Below are 16,308 nucleotides of genomic sequence, written 5' to 3'. Positions count from 1 at the left end.
AGCCCAGTGACTGTAGTTCCCTTCAAGTTTTTAGTGCTCACTTTTCATTTTATTTAATTCTCATAGAAACCCTATAAGCAGGCTAAGGCAATGAGTCCATTCAGCAGACAGGAAACTAGGGGTCTCTCAGAGATGATGGGACTTACTAATTAGCAGTAGAACTGGGGCCAGAGCCCCCTCCACTGCCCGATGGCAAATGGAACGGGAACTTTAATACTGCATTTTAACCGCTTCCTTCTCTGCTTTCCAAGAACTTCCTCCCTCCTGTTTGGGCTCTTCACATTATATGTATGTGCATGCATGTATGTGTGTGCATATGTGCACACACATAACACATGTGTTTGTGCATGAGCCTATATGCATGTATACATGTGCATACATGCAGACATGGGTGTGGTACACGCATGTTGGTTTATGAGTGTGTGCATGCATATACCTGCACGCATGTGCTCTGTGTGTGCCAAGGGATGGGGGATCACACATGCAGGCACACAGACACAGGTTTGCAGCCCCGCTGAAATGCCGGCTCCGGGAAACAAGGCCTGTTGTCTCCGGTTGCTTCCTCAGGCCCACAACTGTACCCGGAAGGACTTTGAGAAAATGTACCCGGCCTTCCAGAGGTTCTGTGCCATCCGAGAAAAGCTGGACCCCACGGGGATGTTCCTGAATGCCTATCTGGAGAAAGTGTTCTACTGAAGCACAAACAGAAAACAAGTCTAGCCCACCTCATCCCACCTCCAGGCCCACCTCCCACAGGGCTGAAGGCTCAGTGTCCCGCTGTCCTGATGGGGAACAGACATCTCCCCTGGGGCCCTCTGCCAGGACACCCACAGCTTCTCTGATCCACAGCAAGGAACCTGGGTCTGGGCATCCCCTACCTCCTTCATCCTCACAACACCCTAGGTAAGGAAGAGCACCAAATCCCTTTATCTCTCCAGCAGCATCCTCTTAGCCCAAGCCTGCAGTCACCACATCCTGTTCCCAGGACACAGAGAAGCCCCCAAACATTCTGTGTATCTAGGAGGTAAGGATTCGGCCATTCACAGGTTCCACCTGCTGGCTGGATGTCTGGAGCTCCAGGGGTCACCCTGCCTACCCTCATAAGGAGGAGTCCCACCAGCATACGTTTAGACATAGAGGTCGTGTGTGCTGTGCCCTGCTTCCTTTCACCCTCCAGGGTCTTTCAGATGCTCAGAGGCATGTGCCCTGCCCTGGGACTGTTCTCTTCAGGGGGTCCACTTGTCCACCTGACCTCCCATAGCCCAACCTGCAGCATGTCTATTCCAGGGATGTTTGGAAAGGGGGACTTTCCTTGCCTTCTTTTTAATAAAGGCCAAGAGTTCATTTAGTCTAGTCTCTGCTCCTTCCTCTCCATCTCCAAGGTAATCCTTTGGGAACAGAAGGCTCCTTGATTCCCCAGCTTCCCTCCAGAGTCTTGGACTTGCCTGGAAAATGCTCTTCATATTCCTTTTGCAGTTTCAAGTGGCCTCTGACCTCCCACATGTTGTGGCTAGTATTTCACAAAGCTTTTGTTGAATATCTACAAGGTGCCAAGTGCTTTGGGGGAAATTAAAAGAACCTTAAGACAGGCTCCTGGATCAAGAAATGTATATTCTAATCATATGTCTCATAAGAGGTTAATATGCAGAAGATACAAAGAACCCCTACAATTTATCAACACAAAAACAAACTAATCAAAAATGGGCAAAGGACTTGAATACACATTTCTCCAAAGAAAATATACGAATGGTCAATAAGCACATGAAAAGATGCTCCATATCACTCATCATTCAGTTCAGTTCAGTTCAGTTGCTCAGTCGTGTCTGACTCTTTGCGACCCCATGAATCGCAGCACGCCAGACCTCCCTGTCCATCACCAACTCCCGGAGTTCACTCAGACTCATGTCCATCGAGTCAGTGATGCCATCCAGCCATCTCATCCTCTGTCATCCCCTTCTCCTCCTGCCCCCAATCCCTCCCAGCATCAGAGTCTTTTCCAATGAGTCAACTCTTCGCATGAGGTGGCCAAAGTACTGGAGTTTCAGCTTTAGCATCATTCCTTCCAAAGAACACCCAGGGCTGATATCCTTTAGAATGGACTGGTTGGATCTCCTTGCAGTCCAAGGGACTCTGCAGAGTCTTCTCCAACACCACAGTTCAAAAGCATCAATTCTTCGGTGCTCAGCTTTCTTCACAATTCAACTCTCACATCCATACACTAATCATTAGGGAAATGAAAATAAAATCACAATGAGATGTCCCTTTACATGCATTAGGATTACTATTTTCCAAAACAACAACAGAAAATAACAAGTGTTGTCAAGGACATGGAGAAATTGGAATCTGTGTATATTGCTGGTGAAACTGTAATAATATGGTGCAGCTGCCAAGGAAAATAGTACAGGGTTCCTCAAAAAACATAAAACACGATCCAGCAATTCCACTTCTGGGCATACACCCAAAACAACTGAAAGCAGGGACTCAAACAGATATTTGCACACCTATACTCATAGCAGCATCGTTCACCATTGCCAAAGAGTAGAAGCAGCCCACATGTCCACTGATGGACGGCTGGATAAATAAAACGTGGCCTCATATTCCACATACAGTAGAATAATACTCAGACTTAAAAAGGAAGGAAATTTTGATATATCCTACAATTAATGAGCCTTGAAAGCTTTCTGCTAACTGAAATAAGCCAGTCACAAAGAGACAAATCCTGCACGATTCCACTTATATGAGGTACCTAGAATATTCAGACTCAGAAACAGAAAATAGAATAGTGGGTGCTGGGGGCTGGGAGAAAGGGAGGCTAGGAGACAGTGTTTAACTGGTACAGTTTCCAGTTGGGGAAGATGAAGAATTCTGGAGACTGGTGATGGCTTCACAATAAAGTGAATGTCCTTGGGACGTCCCTGGTGTCCAGTCTCAGCACAGGGTGCCCAGGTTCAATCCATACCACATGCTGCAATGAAGACCCGGTACAGCCATATAAATAAATAAATATGAAAAAATAAAATACAGTGAATGCACTTAATGCCACTGAACTGCACACTGAAAAATGGTTAACACGGTACATTCTATATTATATATATTTCTACACCAATAAAAGTAAAGCAATGTATATTCTAATTCAGGGAAGCAAGACTAACATTCATAGGACATTAAATAGCCAAGCCAGGGAGTGTGTGATGAAGTGTCAGGGAAATGGCACAGCCATGGAGACCTGGTCAGTCCCCATGGACTCAGCTTCCCCAGAGAGACTGGTTCAAGATCCGAGGCCATGGTTTCAAGGGCAAAAACTACACCTTCAGTAGGACAGGCTATGTGAATCACAGGGCCCAGCGCAAGACGATAAAGAATTTCAAGAAGACAATTATACTTCAATTAAAACACAAATTTCAAGAGGGTGACAACAGAGCACTCAACCAAGCACAAGGGCCTTCTGGGACATTCCTGCTGGTCCAGTGGTTAAGGCTCCATACTCCAGTGCAGGCGCCATGGGTTGGATCCCTGGGTAAGGAACTAAGATCCCACATGCTGCACGGCACAACCCAAAACTAAAATATACAATTAAAAAGTACAGGGACCTTCTAAGCACAGCACTGGCTGAGCTAACCCATGAAACCAGCCCTGCTCCCCACCACCAGGCATAGCTGGTAGGCACATGTCACCTTACTGGACAACAGTCTGAATCATTTCATCAAACACTAACCTAGGGGTTGTTCTGAAGGTATTTTGTGGAAGCACTGAGCATCTACAGTGAGTTAATTTAAAGGGAATTACCCTCAATAATGTACTGATGCTGAAGCTCCAATACTTGTCTACCTGATGCAAAGAGCCGACTCATTGGAAAAGACCCAGATGCTAAAGATTGAAGGCAAAAGGAGAAGGGGGTGGCAGAGGATGAGATGGTTAGATAGCATCACCAACTCAATGGACATGAATCTGAGCGAGCTCCAGTGAGATAGTGGGGGACAGGGGAGCCTGGCGTGCTGCAGTCCATGGGGTCGCAAAGAGTCAGACACGACTTAGCAACCGAACAATAACAATCCACATGGGCTTCATGCAACATTAGAAAGGGCTTCAAAACACAAGTTGACATCTCTAAGAGAAGAGTAAATTCTATTTCAAGAGCTGCTGGCTGAGTTTCCAGCCCGTGGGGCTGCCCTACAACTGTCAGACTTGAGCCAGCTCCTTGACATCAGTCTAACATAAACATGTACACTGGTTCTATTTCTCTGGAGGAGCTGTCTGATATATAAGGAAAGAGATAGACTGGTGACGTTAATACAAAGAAAAGCGTGGTGGACTAAACTCTGAGGCTCGGGAAAAGGTGGAGTCCAAGTCACTCCCTGTTGTACAGATGAGAAAACCAAGTCTCAGAGAGTTGAGGAAACTTGTTCAATGTCACACAGCAATTTAGGAAATACAGTGCCCCTAAATATTTCAATCAAGGTACATCTCAAAACCCATATTTTCAATAGCTCGAATTAAATGTTTAAAATCTGTGAATTTTGTCTTCTATTCCATTATGTAATTGTGTTTTAAACTTTTGAGCAGTGTTTTATTTTCCAAATTTTTAGATGGCATTTCCACCCTAGGCAGGAGTGCCAGTTTGCTGTGTGTTTTATGGCCCCTTTCATGAACCCCAAGGGGACAAGTGCAGGCTTTAAGGAATACCCACTGCAATGGCTTAAGTCCAAAACCTTGAGATTCAGTTAAACTTCAACTCCTGGAATGCTGAGGTCAAAGAATATTTTGGAAACAGACTTTCTAACTACCAGAGAACCCAAGGCCCCTTCCTAGATCAGGCTTTAGATGAATTATAATTTAGTCTTCCTTTGATTTGAGACCTTTTAAAGCCTGAAGGTCATTCCCCGCCCCCCAAATTTTCATTGCAGAGTCCTTTTGAGATTGAGTGTATACTGAGGCCATAAATTGTGCTCCTGAGCCACCACTGCTGCAGATCCACTTTTTCTCTCCTCCTTCACCTCCTGCTGGCCATTGCTGGTCCAGATTCCCACTGGCTGGCTTCGCCTCTCTCCCAGTGCTGTCCTCAGGCCCAAGCCTCGGGTCATATTGTGCCCCAGTGGCAAACACTGTCCTCACCTCGGGGGACTTGGAAAATCGTGGGTGCTGAGAGTCAGAACCTGTGCTTCTAACAGTAAACAGTGATCGTCGGCAGCATCTTTGAAGTAGGCTGGAAGGATGAGGAAAATTCCTCCTGGGCCAGTGTGAAGCTCAGTCATAGTACAGCATCAGAGCTGTTGGGTTGTGGGCGGCTCTCAAAGTTGAATTTGGGGTGAGCAGTCACCAGCCGAAAAGTAACATGCAAATTTCACCAAGTGGAGTGAGTGGACTGTGGGCAGCTTCTCCCCTCGAGTGGCCGCCTGGCCCCCGCACCCTACAGGTGTATAGCAGAGAAAAGGAGGGTTCCAGGTGACCTCTGAGGGTCCCAGAAGGATGCACCACTGATCAGAAAGCCTCCCCAAATGCAAAGATGTGGGACATTTAAAAACCAAGACGGATGCCCCCTCACTTCACTTGCAGGTGTCTCTGCATGCGGATAACCCCAAACCGGCCAAGTCAACCTGGCCACCTGCAGGGGCTCAGACTGGAAGATAGACAAGGGAATGTGTGGGTCAGGTGACGGGAGCGGGCAGTGCAGCAAAGCCCAGCGTCTGCGGAGCCACAGCACAGCTCTGGTCCTTCTCAAGGTCAGCATCCACCGTCAGCCCTGGAACAGGGGCTCATGGCGCCCCCTGATGGCAGCTGTCGGGATCCTGCGAGGTGCAGGCTCAAGAGGAACAAAGCCTCCCTCTCTGAACCTAAAAGGCTTTCCAAGTGGCTCAGTGGTAAAGAATCTGCCTGCCAATGCAGGAGACTCAGGTTCGACCCCTGGGTTGGGGAGATGCCCTGGTGAAGGAAATGACAACACATCCCAGTATTCTTGCCTGGAGAATCCCAAGGACAGAGAAGCCTGGTGGGCTACAATCCATGGGGTCATAAAGAGTCGGACACAGCTGAGCACACAAGAAGGCAAGCAAGGCTGACCCTAAAGGCGTGAAGCTGGCTAGTCTCAAACTCTGAAGCCACCAGAAGGGCCTCAGAAAAGGGAGAAAACCCTGGAGGATGGGGGTGGGCAAGAGGGAACAGATTCCTCCCTGCAAAAGTAGGTTTCAAATTGAGAAGGGGTGGAGGACATCCCTGGTGGTCCAGTGGTTAAGACTCCCTGCTCCTAAAGCAGAGGCCCTGGGTTCTATCCCTGATCAAGGAAATAGATCCTGCCTGCCACAGTGAAATCTGGTCCAGTCAAATAAATAAAATAATAAAAAAGTAAAAAATGAAAACAGAAGGCAGAAGGGTGGCGGGCAGCAAGGAGCGGCCTTGGGTACCTCCCGCTCTGGCCGCGGATGCCACCGACTAAGGTGAGGCTGGGCCATGAACCATCCCAGGCCTCTCTCTACAACACGGTCTCAGTCACACAGGGCGGCCGAGAGGACTGAGACCACGTATGCAGAGCGCATGCGCCTGGCCCCAGGTAGGGGAGAAATCAGTGGCAGAAGTTAGTCAAAAAAAAGTTGAAAATGACTTCAAGTGCCCAAAACCCTCTTGACTCAATATAGATGTGATCAGCACTGGAAAAAGATGCCAGCCTCAGCTGCCACATAGAAAAGAACAGTTTACAAACATCCCTCTGAGTACCACTACATGAAAGTCCACCCAGAATTTCAAGATTGTGGGATTGGACTGAATGCTGCACAATTCAAACAGCTGCTTATTTCAGCCCTGAAGGACCTGTTTGGTGAGGTTGATGCTGCGTTACCCTTGGACGTTCTGACCTATGAAGAGAAGACCCTGTCAGCCATCCTAAGGATATGCAGCAGTGGTCTTGTCAAATTGTGGAGCTCTCTGACCCTGTTAGGATCCTATAAAGGCAAGAACTGTGCTTTCAGAGTGATTCAGGTTTCTCCACCTCTCCTTGCACTATCTGGCAATAGTAGGGAACTAGAATTGAGTAGTCTTCAATTTGAGAAAATATTCCTCACTCTCAAAAGTACTTTTTGGTGCCAGCATAATGTTTGGAGACTGAAGCAGCCCAAAATCTCCTGTCGATGGAATTTAAGAGTGTTGAAGATGCTCCCAGTAATGTCCAGCCATCGCCTTTGGTGGGGTTGGCTTCACAGGAGAATCTGCCTGAGCCAATCAGTACCGAACAGGCAGCCCTTAGAGCACACACACCTCAGAGTCGGAGACTGGGCTGAACTCAATAGGGCCTTCACACACAGGGACGTAGCCACCTTCTCAGAATTAACAGGGGATGTCAACCCTTTGCACTTAGATGAAGATTTGCAAAACACACTAGATTTAGGAAGACAATTGTCCATGAAGTTTTGATCAATGGACTTACTTCAGCTTTCCTCGGTACTAAAATGCCGGGGCCAGGCTGTGTATTTCTTTCCCAGAAAATTAACTTTCCAGCCCCTTTGTATGTTGGGGAAGTTGTTTTAGCTTCTGCAGAAGTGAAAAAGCTGAAGCGGTTCATTGCCATTGTTGCAGTGTCATGTTCTGTACTAGAAAGTAAAAAGACTGTTATGGAAGGCTGGGTTAAAGTTATGGTTCCAGAAACGCCCAAATCCTGAACTATATCTTTAAAGATGCAAGTTCAGCCATCAGTGTTTTTAGTATTGAAAGCCTCTGGGGAAAACAGGGATTGCTGTTCTTCCCAAGGACGGGCTCACAGACCTATACTGGGGGAGGGGAGCAGGTGAAGAGTTGTTCCAGTGTCCACTTATGCTTCACTCAGGGTTAAGTATATTCATCACCTATCTAGGTTTTCAAAACTGAAAAAAACAGGCAATTCCCTGGCGGTGCAGTGGTTAGGACTCCAGGCTTTCACTGCCAGGGCCAATCCAATGGATCCAATCCCTAGTCAGGGAACTACCATCCCACAAGCTGAGACCCACAAGCCATGTGGCACAGCACACACGCGTGCACACATACACACACACACACACACACAGAGGAAATCAGTGGTGATTCTAAGGTTGCACATTGTTAACCAGTCTCCCACGAGGTGCCATTGTAGAAGGGAAAAAAAAAAAACTCTGAAAAGTGTTAGGAAAGTTATCATTTAGCTTAAATGTTCTACTTTTAGGATTTCAAACCTAATTAGATTTGCAGTTAGATAACACAAACTTGTCTATACCTGTGTAGAATAAGAATTTGTTAAAGTCACTGAATTTATAAGTAGCAAGCATTTAATTATTAAAGGCAATGATGGAAGATAGGTCCTCTTTAAACACCTATCTTTTACCAGTAAATATTCTTAGATCCTGTTCTCCAGCAATTTCTGAGTCAGAATTTATTATAATTCATTACTGTTTATAGCAAGACGGTGATTTTTTGACCCTTCAGTGTCACTGTCCCTTCAGATGGTTTTCCTGTCACTGGGGGAGGGCTTATATACATCTTTGGACTCAGTTCTATAAGCTCTCTTGGTTTCACTACAAAGCAGGGATAATGACACCACACAGGAGTGTTGGAGATGACAGATACAAACAGGTAAGCACAAAGCCCAGCCTCTACACAGTAGCTTCTGCTGTTGTCCATTCTCATCTATGAGCAAGGTTACAGGTTTCCTGATTTGGGAGCTTTGGGCATTTGGAGATTGAGGGCAGGAGGAGAAAGGGATGCCAGAGAATGAGATGGTTGGATGGCATCACCAACTCAATGGACATGGGTTTGGGTGAACTCCAGGAGTTGGTGATGGACAGAGAGGCCTGGTGTGCTGCGGTTCATGGGATCACAAAGAGTCGGACATGACTGAGCGACTGAACTGAACTGGCCAAAAATTAAAGAACAGATGAGTCTTTAAAACAAAAAAAAAGGAAACAAATTTAGAAGGGGTGGCGCTGGGTCCCCTACCAGGAAGATCTTACCCATAGATCTCTATGTGTGTTCAGTCATGTCTGACTGTTTGCGACCGCATGGACTGTAGCTCGCCAGGGTCCTCTGTTCATGGGGTTCTCCAAGCAAGAATACTGGAGTGGATTGCCATTTCCTACTTCAGGGGATCTTTCTGACCCAGGGATTGAACCTGTGTCTCTTATATCTTCTGCATTGGCAGGCAGGTTCTTTACCACTAGCGCCACACACAAAAATGAGGCCAAAAGCAGGAGCTACAAGAATGGGGCAGTGGAAAGTGGATAAATAGCCATGAAAAATAGTTCCTTGAGGAACCCATGAACTAAAGGGGATGAATACAAGGCAGTGCCTGAATAAAGCTGCACGAAATACCCAAGCTTGATTTATCTTCATCTCCACCCTGGTTTCTTCTCCATGTGACAGGGTCAAGAGAGACCCAGGCATTTCCAGAAAGTTCCCAAAGAAAATTATCAAACTTTTGGTTAGTTTTAATTTTTGACACACACAAATGGATACTTTTACATACACAGAGTAAGAGAATGTTTTGTTGGGCTCTGGATAATCGCAGGACATTGTTTTAAAGAATGACGGCTTGTTCATTCCAGGCTGGTAGTAGGGGTGCAGGCTTGAATTTGGAGGACGAATATCTTCCTTTAATGCTGTCAGGGCATCTCTGTGATGTTGTCCACGTACACAAAGTCCTTCACAAAGAAGGCAAAAGTCTCTTCATGGACATGAGGCTGGAGTATGTGGTTCACCTGTCACCTCCACTGCTGAGTGACAGGCCTGCTTGGCAGTCAACCTAGGTCAAGTGCTCTTTTTTATTGAATTGGGCACCAAAGTGTCTGGAGATCAAGAGGAGATTGTAGAACATCTGGTACCAGTTGAAGATCACTGTCTTTATTCCTTTGATATTGGAGGCAACGTGCATGCTAAGTCACTTCAGTCATGTTTGACTCTTTGCGACTCCATGGACCTAGCCCGCCAGGCTCCTCTGTCCATGGGAGTCTCCAGGCAAGAATACTGGAGTGGGTTGCTGTGCCCTCCTCCAGGAGATCTTCCTGACTCAGGGACCGAACCTCATCTTTTAAGCCTCCTGCCTTGGCAGATGGGTTCTTTACCACTCGTGCCACCTGGGAAGCCCCGAGGCAAGAAGTGAGGGCAAGAAATGTGCTGACTTGTCTTCCTCTCCTATATGTAGCCTGACTCCCCCTCCCCAACCTTGCAGCGGACTTGACCTGGCTGAAGGCAAGTGTTGACCATTAGTGTGTAAGAGTGGTGGGGGTGGGGCAGGAGTCACTGTTATTGCCCACCCCCACCTCACCGAGATCAATGTCACCATCTGGGAGGATTGTGCCTGAGGGGCTGAGATATCTCAGAGGCAAACAGAGTCCATTATTAACCTGGTAAATTTGTTCCCTGTTGCCCAGCATTTCCTTGCTTTCTTATTGACTGATTCGGCAGTTGTCAGTTCTATGAATAAATTCTGCAGAGCTGAGTCCTCGAATTGTCTTTAGATCTATTCAGTACTGATACTTCCTGGGTTTGCCAAGCCATTCTGTCACAGTGAGAGAACACCAGGCAAATGCTCGGTCGCGAGAGGACCCTGGGGCAGGGGCCTCGGACCCCAGAGTCAGACTTGGGTTTGATCCCAACTCTGCATTTCTGAAAATAAATGGTTCTTATTATCTCTATGCTTCCCGGGTGGCAATAGTGGTAAAGAACTCACCTGCCAACGCAGGAGACATAAGAGACACACGTTTAGTCCCTGAGTTGGGAAGATCCCCTGGAGAAGGAGGGCACAGCAACCCACTCCAGTATTCTTGCCTGAAGAATCCCATGAACGGGAGCCTGGCAGGCTAGAGTCCATGGGGCTACAAAGGGTAGGACATGACCGAGCAACTGAGCACACACATTATGTTTACACCCACACTTGCAATTACCTCTCCTCGGTCCACTTCCTGTCTGAAGCTCTTGCTCAACTGTGGTTGCGACTCTGGGAATCTGTTTATTGTGGAGTTTCCATTCCTTCAGAGGCACACACAAGAAGCAATTTTATTCATTCTGACCACTGTTCTCGTCACTTGATAGCAGCTAGAGCAGATTGTTTTACTTCCTGAACATCTCACAGGTAATAAAAGGATCCATTTACTTTGGAACGCCACTCTCCCGTGCAAAGCCAGGCTCTTTCTCTCCCCCATCAGAGGAGGAGGGGTGCAGGAGGTGGGGGCACCAGGCTGCCCTCCTCACGTTCTGAGAACCCGGAGCAGAGAAGGGAGGGGGGCGTGTCCCACGCTGGACACCCCTCCCTCGTCCTCCTCGCTCCTGGTCAAGCTCCTCTGAGGCAGGGTGGGGTCTTGCTTGGTCTGTTGACCTGGGCTGCTACTGTTGGTCTCTTCTCATCACAGACAAGTGAACAGTGTCCCTGGGTAGGCCTTAAACTTGGCACCTGTGTCCTCCATAGGCCCCTGCCAGCAGTCCGAGTCTCCAGCCCCCTCAGGGCGACCAAAGGCTCTGTTACGTGTTGACCACTTTCTTCTAATCCTGTCACTGTGACTCCGTGACCGTGTAACCCCAGGAGAGACGATGCCAGGAGGCTGGGGAGTCCTGAGCTGAGTGACTGTCATCCCCACCTCCACCACTTGGTGGCGCGCTCTCGCTCTCTGCATCCTTTTGGAGGGCTTCTTGGCTCCCACCACTCCCCTATTCTCTGCTACTTCACAGGGTAGGTCCGCAACCCCGGGTCTCCTATAGCCTCTGTGGGCCACAAGGAACTGGGGCGGGGTCTTCTTCCCTCGAGGCACTTCTCAAGTGAAAGCTCCCCCCACCACTCCCAGCAGCTTTTATGCTGTAGAGGAAATAACCACTGCCCTGAGGGTAACTGTGGGGAACTGATGGGATCACACAAAATAATTGGCCCAGGGATTAGAGAATTGTGGTTGGTCCAGGGTTCCTAGTAACAGTTGCCCAGGCTGCACGCTGCACAACTCTGGTGTCATTTCACATCATGGTCATCAGAGACGTTATCCAATCATAGGTTTCTGGCAGAAGACAGTCAAGTGGCATGCAGAGTCTGACAGCAGGCTTCGTGATTCCGCACCCCGTCCCCACCTCCACTAAGCAGAGGTCAAGCCCTCTCTTCTCAGAACATCAAGCCCTGCTCCCTCTCTGCCACAAGGATCCTAGAAGCTAGAAACCAAGGGCCCATTATCCACAGACCCCCAGCTGGAAGATCCCCACCCTGTCTCATCTAGTACCTTGGTGACTTCATCTCCTGCCTCAGGGCTTTCTGGGGCCTCGGGCTGGGATTTCTATCAGGGACGGAGGGACATCCAAGGACCCTCAAACCAGGTCACTGTGCAAAGAGGGAAACAGGAAGGGGAAAGGGGCATCCGATGAAACTCAGAGTCAGCTTCAGGCTCTCTCTCTTTTTGGGGGTGCTTTTATTGTTGTTCAGTTGCTCAGTTGTGTCTACTTTCGAATCCCATGGACTGCAGCATGCCAGGCTTCCCCATCCTTCACTATCTCCCAGATTTTGCTCAAATTCATGTCCATTGAGTCGGTCATACCATCCAACCATCTCATCCTTTGTCGCCCCCCTCTCCTCCTGCCCTCAGTCTTTCCCAGCATCAGGGTCTTTTCCAACGAGTCGGCTCTTTGCATCAGGTAGTATTTTGGGCTGCGCAGGGTCTTCATTGCTGCATGTGGGCTTTCTCTAGTTAGGGCAAGCAGTTGTGGTGCATGAGTTTTTAATTGTGGTGGCTTCTCTTGTTGCAGAGCACAGGTTCTAGGCGCGTGGGCTCAGTAGTTGTGGTGTATAGGCTTAGCTGCCCCATGGCATGCAGGATCTTCCCAGACCAGGGATCAAACCCATGTTCCCCACATTGGCAGAAAAAATTCTTAACCACTGGACCACCAGGGAAGTCCTAGTCTCTGTCTTTTAAGGGGCAAGTCTAGAATTTAAAGGGAGTTGCATAAAAAGAAGCAACAACTGGGTATAGTGACTTCCAACATCCAGCAGCATAGTGGAAGACAGAAAATAACTTGTGAAATGTAGTAAGTGACATTAATGTAATATATAATTTACAATATGGTCATTTTAGCAAATGTCTTCTGAACCATAACCCTAATTAATGTATATCTTTAAGTGAATCACACACACTTACCTTCCTCTGAATTTCCTTGGTAGCAATACTAAAGTACTAGCTTCTATGGACATAAGCTAATAGACATTGTCGTGTGTGGCAAGTGTGCTTATAACTTAAGAGAGAAAAGGAATAGTAAACTAAGAATATTTTAAGCTTTTAATTTACATGTGGATCTTGTTACAGACCTGGGGTGCATCCAGATGGTTTTCATTTCCCTTTGATGTATGTTTGATGAACAGGATTCTTTAGAGAAGATTTATAAATGGAAAGGCTTCTTAATGTGGAGAGAAGTGTCGCAGTTAGTCAGTGCCACCTGCTGGCAATTTGGAGGTACTGCAGACCAGCTATATTTCAGAGGGGCGAAATTTTTAAAATTTTAAAATTTTGTTATTTTTCTGTCAAACCTCAACATGAATCAGCCATGGGTATACATATACCCCCCCTCGTTTGAAACTCCCTCCATCTCCCGCCCCATCCCACCCCTCTAAGGTTGACACAGAGCCCCTGTTTGAGTTTCCTGAGCCATACAGCAAATTCCCGTTGCTATCTATTTTACATATGGTAATGTAAGCTTCCATGGTACTCTTTCCATACATCTCACCCTCTCCTGTTTATCCCAACCCAGGGATTGAACTAGTGTCTCCTGCATTGCAGGTGGATTCTCTACCACTGAGGCACCTGGGAAGCCCGGAGGGATGAATAGTTATCAGGAAAAACCCAGGCAGAGGAGAAATTCTTAAGGTTGGGGGAAAGATATAAAGGTAGTATAGAACAGACAGTAAACAAGCAATACCACAGTCAAGGTTTCACAGGGATGCTAAGCTCTCACAACTAAAAGAAAATTACTTCCTTTTGTTTTTTGGGGAGGAGTACATTTTCCAGAAGGAAAATATCAATTATATATCAAAATAACCAGTATGCCTTATTTTTACCCCTTACGCACCCTAATTTTCAATGTATTCCTTCGGGAGATCATCCTCACCCCAATCATAGTAAGTATCCACTTTATAAGAAAATGGAAAAGGTTCGTTTTTTAGAAATATGCTTTAGCTGGCTGCTGAGCACATCTCTTCCTAAAAGCAGGAAACCCTTGAACTGGACCAACTTCATCATCCCACTCCTTTTATTCTCAACTATATGAGACTACACCATCTTAGCCATTGGTTTTTCTCTTCTCTTTTTTTCCCACATTCAAATGAAGACCTTCCGGGGTTAAAACAAACAAAACAACCAGCCTAAGGTGGACACACCAGGACTTCCCTGGTGGTCCAGTGGTTAAGACGCCACACTTGCAATGCTGGGAGTGCGGGCTGGATCCCTAGTCAGTGAACTAAAAGGGGCTTCCCTGGTGGCTCAACGATAAAGAACCCGCCTGCCAGTGCAGGAGATGTGGGTTTGATCCCTGGGTCAGGAAGATCCCCAGGAGAAGGGAATGGTTAGTCACTCCAATATTCTTGCCTGGAGAATTCCATGGACAGAGTAGCCTGGTGGGCTACAGGACATAGGTCGTAATAGGGATCAATAGAGACTGAGCGACTAATCAACAACAACAGTGTTGATCCCACATGCCTCAGGGCGCAGCCAAACAAACAAACAAACAAAAAAAGACACAGCAAAGCATTCAGATTACAAGGCAATTTATTGAGTTAGTGGCATGTGAGCAAGCTCCTCCCGTGATCAGCAAACACAGGCATCAGTGCGTTTCAGAGGAGTTCAGAGGAAAGAGAGGCTGGTGGGGTCAGGAGGGCCTCGAGCCCAGGCCTGGTCACCTGGTGATGTGCAGAACTCTCTAGAGGGGCCTGAAGCTCATCTCAGGGGCAAGTGGGTGCAGATGCCCCCATACTTAGAAAAGCAACTTTCACGCCTCACTCCTCCCTGAAAAAGAAACAGGGGAGGGGGAGGTGAGGGCTGATAATCACTGAGAAGCAGCAACCAACACTTTGATCCTCATCAACCCAGAAAGAACATCCTCCAAAGAAAGAAAAAAATTCCGAGTAGCTTTCCAACTTCCCGCGTGGGCTCTGGCTGTAGCTCCAGTGATGCCTCTGCCCTGTGTTTTGGACCCCCAGGGAACTGTTCGCCCCAGAGGGCCCCAGGTGGGGCTGGGGGGCGCACACTCATGGGCTCCTCTGGCGGTAGCGCTGCAGCGCTTTCTCCACCTCGTTCTCCATAAAGTCAGGACTGGAGACTTCCTGCGGGACTGTCACGGTGATGGGAAAGGAGTTGAAGAGCTTCACAGCCACCTTGGTGAGGCCAGATGGAATGCTGGGGTCGGAGCATTCACTTGGAAGGAGAAAAGGTAACAAGGGGGTGGGGAAGACGGTCAACCCAGACTCAGCTGGCAACTAAAGTAAGGCTTCATTCAGATCTGTGGACCCCTTTGCTTTTCCCTAACCTCCACAACTAGACAACTTGGTGAACGGAAATGCCCTCAGAGACACTACTTTTGGGGGGTAAATGCCTTCCATGAAGTACCATCCCAGGGGGAGCCCCACCAAGTAAAACATGGTTTCCCAGCTGCCATGCTTCCTTTGGGCAGCAGCCAGCCAGACAGTGGTAGAAAAGGAATCAGGGAGAGAAAAAGAAACGTTTTCTGGTACTAGAGTGATGCTGCTTATCACTGGAGGAGAACAATGGGCCAGTTCATGAGGCATCCTACGTGGGACAGGGCAGCTCTCTGGAAAGAGCTCTGCGGCCAGGCAGACAGGTTCAAACACCTGGGTGATCACCCCTCAGGTAGGAGATGCTGGGTAAGCTGTTGAACCTAGCCAATGAAATAGGATCGTGACACTCCGCCTCATCAGGCAATGAGGTCTCCGTGTACCGCTGTGCCTGAGTGTTTGCTTCCTGCAGTAGGACAAGTGCTCCATCAAAGCAGACATGCCCCCGTGAACATCTTGATCCCGTTTCACCCCTGGGGGAGGACCATGCGACCTCCAGACTGCACCATGAGTGCAGCTGCCATGTGTGGCCAGCACAGACTAACCATGGAGACCTGCAGATGGTACTGGTCATCGTTCTGCGTGAGGTTGGCCAGTTGGGACACCCAGGTGAACTGCTCGTTCAGCTGCTTGAGCAGGGCTGACGTGTTGAGCAGCTTCTGCTGGTAGGACTGGAGCAGCTGGTTGTACAGCCTGCTGAACTTCTCCGCCAGCTGCAGGGACTCGTTCAGCTGCTGACGCAGCAGCGTCTGAGTCGGGTTGCTGGCAGAACAGTCTGCCCAGAGATG

General features: G+C 48.0%; 2 protein-coding genes and 2 pseudogenes across 9 annotated transcripts in view; 3 read left to right on the top strand and 1 right to left on the bottom strand.

Annotated features, from left to right (window-relative positions):
• Positions 1-1,340, top strand: part of LOC102268085 (L-gulonolactone oxidase) — a 31,513-nt gene extending 30,173 nt beyond the window's left edge. For 2 of the 3 annotated variants that reach the window (XM_005903009.3, XM_070375480.1), the window contains one exon: positions 568-1,339. In XM_005903009.3, the coding sequence (XP_005903071.2) occupies positions 568-696 (129 nt within the window). In that variant the 3' untranslated portion in view covers positions 697-1,339. Of the gene's footprint in view, positions 1-567 lie in introns of all 3 variants that reach the window. The other variant, XM_070375481.1, reaches the window with a different exon arrangement.
• A 772-nt stretch (positions 1,341-2,112) lies between these two features.
• LOC102282203 (clusterin-like) overlaps positions 2,113-16,308 on the bottom strand; it is a 30,232-nt gene continuing 16,036 nt past the window's right edge. For 3 of the 6 annotated variants that reach the window (XM_070375485.1, XM_070375482.1, XM_070375484.1), the window contains 2 exons: positions 16,066-16,295; positions 14,700-14,954 (listed from right to left, as the gene is read on the bottom strand). In XM_070375485.1, coding sequence (XP_070231586.1) covers positions 14,886-14,954; positions 16,066-16,295 — 299 coding nt within the window. In that variant the 3' untranslated portion in view covers positions 14,700-14,885. Of the gene's footprint in view, positions 2,219-13,238; positions 13,424-14,699; positions 14,955-16,065; positions 16,296-16,308 lie in introns of those variants that run through there. The other 3 variants (XR_011465100.1, XM_070375483.1, XR_011465101.1) reach the window with 3 other exon arrangements.
• On the top strand, positions 6,652-7,082 carry LOC102281927 (ribonuclease P protein subunit p14 pseudogene; annotated as a pseudogene).
• Positions 7,021-7,646, top strand: LOC138988968 (hydroxyacyl-thioester dehydratase type 2, mitochondrial-like; annotated as a pseudogene).

Source organism: Bos mutus, chromosome 8, assembly GCF_027580195.1.
Source record: "Bos mutus isolate GX-2022 chromosome 8, NWIPB_WYAK_1.1, whole genome shotgun sequence".
NCBI lineage: Eukaryota > Metazoa > Chordata > Mammalia > Artiodactyla > Bovidae > Bos > Bos mutus.
This window is presented reverse-complemented; position numbering and strand designations above follow the sequence as displayed.